A 12,350-nucleotide genomic window follows, 5' to 3' on the forward strand; every position below is an offset into this window, starting at 1 on the left:
AACGGGGTAGTAATAGTAGCAAGTCTTGTTTTTGAGATTTTGCTTTCTTGCAACAATTTTCGGATCGTTTTCTAACAAGGACAATGATTATTCGTACATGATCTTCAGTATTTGTTTGTTACAGAACAACTACCTGAGTCAACAGCAGCAGAAGTTGTGTCAACAAGAGAGGCCAGTGGAGCCTGGATCTATTGATGTGGCCAAGGAATGTGCCATCATCCACCGGATGCTGCAGAAGATCAAGGACAACAACTCAAATTCAAACAACTCCAGTTCATCTTCTGTCGCATCTGTTTCCAGGTATGTCTATACCGTCATCTCTATCCAAAACAACTGCGGTAAACAGTCGAATGCAGATTAGGTAATTGATCTCCATTCCTGCAATGAGTGAAACTTCAAGAGTTGTATCTAAGCATTGTGTGGCTCGTTAGGTTTCGATTTCATACCTTAGTCAAATAATATTTGAAAAAAGTAAGGTTCGTTAAGAGCGTGCCTCTAATTGCCTTTTGTTTAGATCGGGAAACATGCCTGGAAACCCACTCGCGGGCTCCACAGCTGCCAGCTTAGCCTCGCCCTCCAAGAGTGGCCGCAGTCTGGCTCAGATAATTCACACTATTTACCAGCAGCACAGGTTCCAGCACCAGTCCCAAATGTATCCAGGGTTTGCTGCTCCCGTGATGCCCAATCAGGCGTTCATTCGTAGTTACAACCAGTCTCCACAGCCCATGATGCAACAAGCCATGTTAGCGGGTAGGTGATGTGCAGAATTTCTCAAAGGTTTCACATTTTGCAGCCCAGTAAAATGATATTTAAACCACCCATACTTAACGCCAATTCAATATCAGTACTGGGCAAGTCTAATTTCAAGTCTAGATATCAGTACTGATTCAGAGCTATGATCATAACACATTTAAGACTTGTCAGACTTGGCAAGTCTAAATACAAGTGCAAAAATAAAGTTCCGTACGGGGATCCTATGCTCTCCATCTCCTTAGGTCTTTGTCCTTCTTACTGCGCCACCGTGACTGTTGAAAGCATATCTTTTGCGCTGTTCTAATAGGCTTGAAGGAAGCAAATTTCAAGCGAGAAAGCGAGCAAATTATATTACATGGGAGACCTGCATTTACAATTGCCCAGTACTGATTAACACTTGGAGTTCGGTACGGGCACAGCTCAGTTAATTTTCCTTGGACAGTTTGTTTTGAATTATGATGCAAACAATACTGAACTATCGAGTGAGCTTTTTTCGGGTTCTAGAGTCAGTGGTCCGTGGTTTTACCCAATTCAGAAAGAAATCCCTTGTGCAAATTCTGGTATCCGTAATGCCTGCTTTCAAAGCTTCATGTTTCAAATGTGAACAATTACAATTGATGAACATCAATGAACATTCAATATTAACCATTAATACGTTCTGAGTCACCTGTGAATATGTTAACTTCCGTTTAGACTCTGGCGGAGTTCATTATAGTTGTTCATTAGCAGGTGCATTACCAGCAAGTTACGCACCACCTGGAGCAGGGGTGATGATGACCGCTGGAACACCCCCAGTTGTCCCTAATCAGCAGTACCCACCCATGACCACCCAGGGTTCCTCCATGACCCCAAATGTCAGCCAGGCTCAACAGCAAATGCATCTCCATCAACAGCAGCAACAGTCTCATCCTTATAACCACTTCACAGCACAGCCTGTCAGACAGGTAAGCTTCCATTTACATCAAAAACTGTTGTTTTGTGGCATATGATAACACCATCATGGCCATAATATATGGTTATCTGAAAAGTATAACACCATTTTAAGTCTTAAAATTTAATTTTCTTGCTGCAGTGTTATTGTATGCTCATTTTATCTTTTTTAATAGCCGCACAGCGATAGCTGAGGCTATTATTGGCCTTCTCTTGGTTTTTTACAATTCAAAGAATTTGAATTGTATTGGGGCGCTGTCTTTTTTTTACGACTCGAAGAGGAGTATTGGAGAAGTCCTTTTTTTTAATCAATTTTATTGGAGTGATTTTTAAAGCGGGAAATGAAACGCGTGAAAAAATTTGGAGTGGTTTTTGTGCTGAACAAACTTAAGAGTGGAGCGAAAAGAGAGTGGTTTTTGTTCATACCGCTGTTTTTGAGAGAGCGATAAATTGATGTGTGAAAAAATTTTCTCTAAGCGAGCGAAATTTTTTTGTTCACATGCGGCTTTTTAAAACCGTTTTTTTGTTATTTTTTTGGTTTAGAGGTCTGATTATGATATTGTGTGATGCTTAGGGTTGTTTTAATAGTGGTTCGCAAGTTTTTGGTCATTAATAAGATTTTTATACCATTTTGCTGGTGTTTCAGCTATTTTCCTGAATTTTCGGCGAATTTTAGCAATTTTTTGCGTTTTGTTTTGTTATAATGCTTTGTAATGGCTTTGAATAGACGCATGTTAGTGACTGAGTTTTTAGATACCAAGTGATTACATTCTCTTAGGTTGGAAACGATTTTTTTTGTTTAGAAAAATGACAATAAACTGAAAAATTTTGATTTATTTTTCTTAATTTTTTGCTGTTTTTCGTTTTTTTTCTAAACTTGGAAAAATTTTTCAGCCTATTCGACTTTCCTATTGTTTTCGAAGTCTTCCAGTACTAAATCGCTCCAATTAACGTTTTTTGGGTCTATGTGCTCCCGTGAAATTAAAAAAAAGCTCAATTTTTTCTATGATTTTTTTTTCAATTTTTTTTAAATGCCCTTTGTGTTCTTCATTTTTTTGTAGCATTTGGGGATGCCTATAGTCCAAATTAGTTGTCCTTGATGCGTGTTGATGATTTTGATTTCAGTTTGGAATCATTTTGTTAAAGATAATTGAGTAACTTTTATGAAGAGTTCCGCAAATTTTCGTGTTTTTTTTGGAATTTTTGCTGAGTTCTGATTGTCTGCTTTTTGCTTGTTTTTAGCGGTCTAGCTTTTGATAGGAGCTTTTCTAGAGGTTTTGTTGTAATATATTTAGTGCACTTTTCAATGACAAATATCACTAACTTTTCTTAAACACTTAACTTTTTTTCTATTTTTTTCGTTCTTCGTTTTTACTCATATAAATAAACATTGATTTGGATTGGTGGACACTTGACCAGATGTAGTATTAAAAGTTTTTTGAAATAATGATTTGATTTCAGCATAATGGTATTTGATTCATTATTTGTGGCCAATTTTTTTTGTTTCTTTACAGAAAATATTTTTGTTTTTTTTTTCATTTCCTTACTTTTACCTTCGTTTATTCTACTTGAAATCTGTGTTTGGTTTTTTTTTCAAATGGCAGTGATTCAACAAAATTAAACTAAACCAATTTCACGGGTTTTCACCAAAAGTTGTTTTTAAACTTGCAACTCAATGTAAAATTTTTATCACGTGCTTTATCGTCTTTTCTGGTCAGTTATTTTTTCATTGTTCTTCTTTTTTTTTGTTTTAAAGTGATAAGTGTTATTCAGTAGGATAAGCATTGTGTTAGTTATTGTGGTCAATCAGTAGACTAGGTTTTATGTTTGTTAGGGGCGTTCGTTTTTCCTTCGAGTCGTTTCCGGAATTCTTCCGGCTATGTTTTTTTTAAGATCTGTTCACACATTTTCATGATTTTTGAAGTCAAATTGGAGTAGTGATTTTGGTCACGCCGAAACAGGAAATGGAGCGAAAAAGCGAGTAGTTTTGCGGCGTGAATTTTTTTCGCTCTAATTTTAAAGTAGAGTGAGAAAATGGTGTTTGAACAAAAATTCGTTTTCTCGGTAGTGGTTTTTTTGTTCACATGCGGCAATTTCACTCTGATTTTTACTGTTTTTTCAATTTTTTGGATCGGATTTTTTTCTAAATGGTTTTCCCAATCCATTCAAAGCTCATTCTAGGCCTAGTTTTTTGTGTGAATTAAATTTTCATTTCTCGTTAGTGGTTTTTTTGTTCACATGCGGCATTTTCACATCGATTTTCTGTTTTTTTTCTTATTTTATCAGAATTTTTTAAAAATGGTTTTCTCATTTCACTCTTAGTCCATTCTAGGTCTGGTTTTTCTGTTTAGTCAATGAAAATTCTTTGAATTGTACGTCAGGACTTGTACTGCTATGTTTTTTTATTTCGTCGTCATGATTTTTGTTACGACCATATGACGTCACAGCCATTTTGTTCATTCGTTCATGCAATTTCAACTGAATTGCATGTGTGACGTCATTTTTCGCTCTTAGTGGAGCGAGTTTTTTTGTTCATGCGCGTGATAAAATTTTTGGTCACACTTGACTTACCTCACTCTCAAAAATGACTTCCTCACTTTGAAATTGACTTTTATTTACTTTAATTCAGAGAGATAAGGTCAAATGGGTGTGTATCACTCTAAATGAAGGTTATTTGAGATCAGCTAATAGAGGCAGCAATAACTTATACAGATTTTTAATCAAAATATAACAGATCAGCCTTCAATGAAATGACGAATTTTTTTGGTCTGTCTTTTTTACTGTTTTTTTAGACTGCCGATCTACGAATCTATTGCGGCTATTTTCTGGCAATCTGCCAGCTATGTTGTTAAGTTGAAATTTTTGTTCTCTAGTCGAGAAATTTAGGAATGATGAAAAGACGCCGTCAGCCTCTCAACTGCTATTATTTAGGCACTCTCATTTTTTACGACTCAAAGTTTTTAGGTCAAACGGCTGAAGGGATTTAGGAGCAGAGAGAAGAGAGAGTGATTTTCTGTTCATGCTGCGTTTTTGAGAGAGAGAGCGAGAGAAGTATTAGTACAGAAATTTTAGCTAATCGAGTGAAATATTTTGATCACATGCGGCTTTCTCTATGCATTTTTTAGGTTTTACTTTACGTTTTCGGGTAAAGTGGTTTTTCTGAACCTGTAACTGTATGTTTGTGAAGCATATATTAGAGTTTTGTATGCAATCTTGATCGATTCTTGTTGTTTCGCCGTTTTATTCGCAAAAGTTTTGCTTAATTTTTCTGTTATTGCCTATCTTTTTAACTACTCTTCTGTTTTTCTGCCTTTCAGATTATTTTTCATACTCAGTTGTTCAATAAGGTTTACTGGTAGAGTTGTTGTTACTAATTGAAAACAATAAAGGTTTGGAGTGCACATAATTTCATAGAATAGATTTATTATTCTGCCGTTTTTTGTTTTTACTTCTCAATTTTTAAGTTTTTTCACTGCGTTTGAGTGTCGTGTGGGTGCTCGGTGAATCAGGAACTGTTTCTTGATGTGTATTGAGAACAGTTGTGATACTTTGCATTTTTTTGAGAATATAAAAAGATTTCTCAGATTTTGTCCTTTAATTTTCTTCTTTTTGGTGGGGTGTTCTCATTTTTTGAGTTGTGTCGTTGGTCAAGTTTTGATATTGATTTGCTGAACACAATTATGTAATACCCGAAATTCTCTTCTAAACATTGCTTTTGGATTCGTATCTTTTGAAAAGTTTCCAAGAAAATGTTTTAATTTGTTTTTTGCCGTAGAATTTGTTTCCTGTTTGTTGTTTCAAATTGAATGCTGATGCAGTTAGTTTTATCAGTTATTGGTTGACTGTGGAGTTGGTTAATTGGTTTTTGAGTTGATTCCAGAATCCTACGGCTAGGTTTTTGCAATCCAAGAATTGGATTGTGTTGATGCTCTGTCGGAAGATGTTTGCACACATTTTTCCATGACTTTGATCTTTCAAAACGGGATAAACAAGTAACGCCCAGAAGGTATCAGGTTTCATTTGGGGCACTTAGCGGGGTTAAGTAGTCTTTCAAGTTCGTAGAGTGCTGCAGCTGCTGGGAAGGCCTATATCTAAGTTTGAAAGATCATTTTTGGGATTTTTCAGCCCAAAAGTTGTCAATTTTCACTTTTCATTTTCGAAATTTTCGTTTTATTATTCTTTAGTAACATAGGTCAAAGTTGATATAGGTCTTTCTTTTTATGTCCATTTTGAGCTATATAGTTTGGTAATGCACAGTAGACGCTCAAAGTGGTATTGGTTTCTACAATTTTATGTTTTTGAACGTTGTCTTATTTTGAGTTTTCCTAACTTTAGGGGCAAGTGAAACTATTCTGGGTCTTGAGGGTGGGTTATTTAATGATTTCTAGAGAACAAAAAATTGGTCTGAAAGATACTAACAAATTTTGGCGACTGTTCAATAAAATTAATAGTTTTCAAGATATTATTAAAACGAATTTTTGAGGCTTTGCTTGTCAATAAGATTTGAGATTTTCAAGGGCTCGAGGATAGGTTACTGGCTACTTATGAAGTTTCTTTGAAGTTCAACGAAATAGTTTTTGAGAGATTATCCAGATATTTGGCAACTCTGCCAAATATTGCAATTTTCCTACTTTGATTGGTGTCGTTTTTCGAGGTTTTCATATTTCATTTTTTTCCTCTAGGTGCCAACGAAGCTTTTTCAAAGCTTATTCATAGTTTAGTGCTTAACTTTTAGTGATAAAAATTTTGGCTTTGAGATCGATAGCGTCAAGAAATTGATAATCTTTTCTCCAGTTTTGGCTAATTTTTCCAAATATGTTTTGCACTTCTGGCTTCTGTTTGCGGTTTATATGTGCAGCCTGATTTCTGCTAGCCTGCAATTTAGTTTTGTAGATTTTAGCAAGAAGGAAAAGACTTTTGAGGAGATAAGTAAGCTGAATTAGACAGGTTTGCAATGAATTCCGTTTTTTAAAGATGTCAGAATGTTTGTTATTTTCATTTTTTCTGAGCTCAAATTATCAATAAAACCATTTATGAGCTCTGTGCTGCGTTTTCGCGTAAATTTGAATATAGCAATTCTCGTTTTGAATTTACTGGAACAAAAGAAGCTGTGTTGAATCTTAGGTTTTTCTATGTTCTGTTTTGTTTTTATTTGATTCCTTGTTCTGTCTCTCCGATTGACTCTTATATGGCAGGCAAGTTTTTTTCATATTTGCCAAATTTTTTGCTCAATTTTCATTTTTTTTAACGAAAACCGCGTTGTTCAAGACGCAGAATCTAAAAGCATGTACACTTTCATCTCTATTAATTTTGTTATCTCGTGCAGATTGTTTTTCTCTGTTCCTTGTAATTTCGGAAGCCATATTTGGCAGGCATTTTTCAACTTGTCTACTGGTCAGGTACAGCAATTTTGAGTCTTTCATTAAATTATTTGGATTGTATTTCAGAACTTATCCTGCTATGTTTTTTAATTCGCTTTGACTTTCCTGACTTACCTCACTCACTGTTTCAACTGAATAGATTAAAAATTCTTTCACACAATGAATTACGCAATGTAGTGAATACGGTCAAAGTCAAAGGAGCAAAATAAAAAAAAAACAAAATCAAAAGTCATAGTGCATTAGGTTATCAAAGTTCATTAGATCGGTTGCTGGCTGTCATTAGGATTAAGGTTAATTGCCTTCAGTTAAGAAGCTGAATCAAACATATTTTAGAATTTAACTAACTACACGTCAAATTGGAACACTTTTTGTCATTTAGAAATAAAATTGTCTCAGTTTTTATCTCTTCTGTCTTCTATTTCAATCACAATGTGCGGTAAGCGCGTCAACGGTGGTTATTTTCCGGCAATTTGCCGGCTATGTTAAAGTTATGAAGCGTTGAATATTATCTGGCCAATCTTTGAACTTCTGGCAAAAGCTGTTGAATAATTTTGTGAAGTAAAGGCATTTATAATTTCCTATTTTAGGCATCTGTGGATTCTCAGATTCCGTTGCGCGTAGAACAGCCTCAACCACCTTCCTCTAGTCAGAGTCAGTTTTACCCTCACTACCCACCAGCATCCTCTGCCGCTCTTACAAATGTCCAACACTATCCCAACATGAGCGGAGATCACATGCGAATCAAAGCACCCACTGACATGCTACATCCTGGAGGTTCAAATCTCATGGAGAATACCTATTACAACCAACCAGCTGCCTTATTGCATAACAGTAGTCACCATGTTAACAGCACCTTGCCCAGGACTAATAAGCATCCCTCAAATCCTGGCGTGAACAGAAGCGCAATGGGTAACATACCTGGTTTCTCGATGCCTCCACCCCCGAATTACCCTCCGCCCGCTCCTGGAGATTGTTATGAGGAAAATTACGAAAACATGGAAGTTGTGAAAATGAGTAATAAACACCAGAACCACCAAAGTCCTCACAAGAAGAACTCGGCACCGGCGGCTACTAGTTCTAGCCTGACCGCAGCCCCCACAACGGACCATCATCAAATAGCCAACCCGACCAGTCCGTTCCAACCGGCAATGCCTGAACAAGCGCAAAGGGTTCGCCTCAATCCGTCACAATCAAACAGTACTATAAATCTCCAGAACAGTGCAGGACCTAATCCAGACCAATCAAGACAGCAACAGCAGAGAACTCAACAGTTGCAACAGCAAAGTCAACAGCCTTCTAAGTCAAGATTAGGTGTTAGTTCCCTGAGTAACTTCAACAAGACTCACCAAGCTGCCTCAGCTGGGAAGGCACAGTCACCAAACGGTGGTTTTTATGATGCAGCCGACCATTACAACGCATCCGCTGGTCAAATTCCAACAGCAACCGTTGAGCCTTTCAAAGCAGTATCGAGATCTGCGACCAGAACCCCAACCTCTGAAGTCGCGAACCTGACTACAATGCCTGTTCAGTACGCGAACAGTGAAACTATACAAGAGACAATGGGATCCAGAGACGAGATGTTGGGAGCCGTAACTCCAACTGCCAAGTCGCCGAGTACTGTGCCGGTACAGATAATTCCTGAAACTCGTAATTTCAGATCACATACACCGACTGGCGGTAGTAACGAGCAAAGACAGACCTCGAGCCACGGAGACTTCATGACATTAGCAAATCCTATTTATGATGTGTACAATTCGGAGCCATGTCCTGTAGTGCCTGGGTTAGACGGCCATGGAAGGTTCAATACAGGCGAAGATCCCCAGTCAATGAGACGATCTGATTCAGTCAGGTATGACATATTGAATATATTGCATCGTTATTATTATAATTGCATTGATAGTTATTACTATCACTTAACAGAAAAGTTATCAAATTTAGGGAAGAGATAGTTGAACAGTAAATCAATACTTAGCAAACGTGTTTGAATATTTAGCTCACTTAGCCCTTATCATAGGGCAAAACTTGGTTAGCTTGAATGTCGAGTACTTTTAGTAGCGACGGAGCGATAAGTCAACTTTCAGAAGTTGAGAGTAATTTAATCAGAGTACAAAGTGACTCTTCGTTTCCATCTGAATTCGACATCACCAGTCAGCAACCAGGTGTTCCACATCACCATGCATCCCATTCAGCTGCGGGTGCCAATGGAGCGTCTGGATCTTCTGGTCACCACCAACATCGTCGACGTCATCGTAACAGAAAACAACGTCGATTTTCTGCAGACTCAAACTCCACGCAGCAGTTACCGCCTTCAGGGGCTCCAGAATCGCAACGAGGAAGCTCGAGGGGTCACAGACATCGCACAAAGACAGCTGGTCCTGGTTAGTTGACTAGTCATTGTATGCACTAACGTTTTAGCCTGTTTTAGCACGCAACCCTCCCACCGTTGTTCTTGTGTGGCTGCAACTCACAACCTCAAAATTGTGCAGCAGAGTGTCCCCACAGTTGCGCCAATGTCTTGTTCTATCATAACCAACAACCAAACCTTACCTCTCCTGTTCACTGCCATGACTACTAACAATGTTGCGAATCCCTGTTATGCTGATGTTGTTAATGGAGCATGCAACAGTAGTAACGAAACGCAGCTTAGTATGTGTGCAACTAACACCTCCTCCACCACCAACTCACCTATCACATTTGATACCACTGCCTCTAATCAAGCAAGTAACGTCACCACTCCTCATCGAAGTTCATCACCTTTTGATAAATCATCTCGTGATCACAGCGCAACTTCAGCGCTTGTTCATACTCCTGACATTGAAGCAATTGGCTCACATTGTGACCAATTTGTATTCGCTGATGATGATAAGATTTATTCTCAAACGGAAGGATCAAGCGGTTATCAAGGAATGCCGTCTCCGGCTAACAGTGCTAGTTCCCACAACACAACCAAGTCCAGCTCAATTGACCTTATTGGACATTATGCAGTATTGCACAAACCTGTCACTCAGACTCGATCTTGTCACGCTTCGATGACGTCACAAACTGTGAAGTCTCCCAAATCCCCGCACTGTTCGTGTGCCTGCAAACGCATGTCGTTACCGAGTGGTGACAATGATTCCCAAACTCGTAAGTGGAAAGTGGGAATCGAAAGTGGAAATGGTTTGGGCTTGTTTGAATTTTGGCCACCGTCATGTTTAATGTTCCCTCGCTTCCTGTAATTGTGAAGTCATCGTGTTTTCCCAATCATTCCATCTTTGCGAATGTCCTTAATATATTGTTGGTTGCTGTTTGTCCCATGAAACCGTTTTTCTGGACGACTAGCCAATTTTGTAAAAATAGAATTTTCGTTCGTTCAAAATTATGCAAAAAGCTGTACAAAGGTAAGCAAGTTAATAAAAAAGTGTATGACAGAACTTATTTTCAAAGTTGTGTCCAGTAGAGATGGTTCAAATTATGTGTGTGTTTGTGGGGTAAACAATTTTGATCAATAACTGTTCTGAATGTTGGTTAACGTATGATGTATTCGAATGTTTAATAACAGAACCTTTTTAAGGAGATCGGGATGATGGCTCAATGAGCAGTCGAAATTCATCAGCTAAGGGTTCCACAACTACAACTGGTGAAGACGAAGAGAGTCCGACAACTATGGACACTCCAGACGAGATGGCAGCCAATGAGTCCCTAGAGAATGTGTTTGTACCCCAATCAACCACCGACTGCTTAATGCCATCCATGTCATTTAGACGACAACACAACGTAAGATTAATCTATCTTAATATCGAGTTCAATTGAAGTTTCTTTCACTGCCAACCTATATTCATACTATTTCTGAATTTGGATAGCGCACTTTGCCTTCGTGTCAGATATAAGATCATATCCACAATTTTTCGTACTACCGACCTTTCGTGTGATAGATACTGTCATCTGACCAATTGACTTTTTGTCCTCAGAAACGCCCCCCCCCCCTGAGATCCCCGCTCCCACCATTCATCCTCTAATGCTAGCATCCCTAAGCACCAGCTGGCTACTACTGAAGCCAACCGCTCGCCGGTTGTTAGAGCATTTCCTCAACGTTGCTCGGTTGTTTTAAATACTCAAAGAAGTGTTATGATTTTTTTGTTTTTGATAGGTGAGCTAGCAAAAAAAACCTGGAAGCCCAGGAAAGAAATAAAATTTGAAAACTTGTTTCACAGAACAAAGTTTGCTAATTTGTGGTTATAGGTCGGTTATTTTGTTCATACGGTTATAGTTGTACTTTGTAAACTATGTGCAAAAAGTTTAGCTTAATCGAGAGAAAGTTTGTTAATATAGGCCTTTTTCAAGCAATTTTGTTGGCTTTAACTCAATTTGTTTATCAGAGGGGTTATTGCTGCATATATGAGGAAGTTGATGTACGTTTGGGATCATTTCTGATCTTTTTAGGCATATTAGATTTTAAGATGCAATTATAATTTGCCGTTTTAGACATGCAATTATAATTTTGCCGTTTTAGATGTCTTCTAAAGTTCTTCGTCTTCTTAAAAGCCGCAAAGCGATAGCTGGGACTATTTTTGGCCTTTTATTTTGTCAACATATTTGACCCCCCCCCCCCCCCCTGAGATCCCCGCTCCCACCATTCATCCTCTAATGCTAGCATCCCTAAGCACCAGCTGGCTACTACTGAAGCCCACCGCTCGCCGGTTGTTAGAGCATTTCCTCAACGTTGCTCGGTTGTTTTAAATACTCAAAGGATTGTTATGATTTTTTTGTTTTTGATAGGTGAGCTAGCAAAAAAAACCTGGAAGTCCAGGAAAGAAATAAAATTTGAAAACTTGTTTCACAGAACAAAGTTTGCTAATTTGTGGTTATAGGTCGGTTATTTTGTTCATACGGTTATAGTTGTACTTTGTAAACTATGTGCAAAAAGTTTAGCTTAATCGAGAGAAAGTTTGTTAATATAGGCCTTTTTCAAGCCATTTTGTTGGCTTTAACTCAATTTGTTTATCAGAGGGGTTATTGCTGCATATATGAGAAGTTGATGTACGTTTGGGATCATTTCTGATGTTTTTAGGCATATTAGATTTTAAGATGCAATTATAATTTGCCGTTTTAGACATGCAATTATAATTTTGCCGTTTTAGATGTCTTCTGAAGTTCTTCGTCTTCTTAAAAGCCGCAAAGCGATAGCTGGGACTATTTTTGGCCTTTTATTTTGTCAACATATTTGATGTTGAACCATATGACGTCACGGTCACTTCAATTCTGCTTTTTTAATAATTCATGCAGTTTCAGTTAAATTTCGTTTTT

At 37.8% G+C, this 12,350-nt stretch overlaps 1 protein-coding gene across 10 annotated transcripts in view; it reads left to right on the forward strand.

Annotated features, from left to right (window-relative positions):
• Nucleotides 1-12,350, forward strand: part of LOC142344563 (uncharacterized) — a 74,023-nt gene that overhangs the window by 50,449 nt on the left and 11,224 nt on the right. For 7 of the 10 annotated variants that reach the window (XM_075396332.1, XM_075396333.1, XM_075396327.1 and 4 more), the window contains 6 exons: nucleotides 125-300; nucleotides 515-750; nucleotides 1,480-1,697; nucleotides 7,652-8,913; nucleotides 9,490-10,190; nucleotides 10,618-10,820. In XM_075396332.1, the coding sequence (XP_075252447.1) occupies nucleotides 125-300; nucleotides 515-750; nucleotides 1,480-1,697; nucleotides 7,652-8,913; nucleotides 9,490-10,190; nucleotides 10,618-10,820 (2,796 nt within the window). Of the gene's footprint in view, nucleotides 1-124; nucleotides 301-514; nucleotides 751-1,479; nucleotides 1,698-7,651; nucleotides 8,914-9,116; nucleotides 9,443-9,489; nucleotides 10,191-10,617; nucleotides 10,821-12,350 lie in introns of all 10 variants that reach the window. The other 3 variants (XM_075396328.1, XM_075396336.1, XM_075396335.1) reach the window with 3 other exon arrangements.

This window comes from Convolutriloba macropyga, chromosome 8 (genome assembly GCF_964194025.1).
Source record: "Convolutriloba macropyga chromosome 8, txConMacr16.3, whole genome shotgun sequence".
Taxonomy (NCBI): domain Eukaryota; kingdom Metazoa; phylum Xenacoelomorpha; order Acoela; family Convolutidae; genus Convolutriloba; species Convolutriloba macropyga.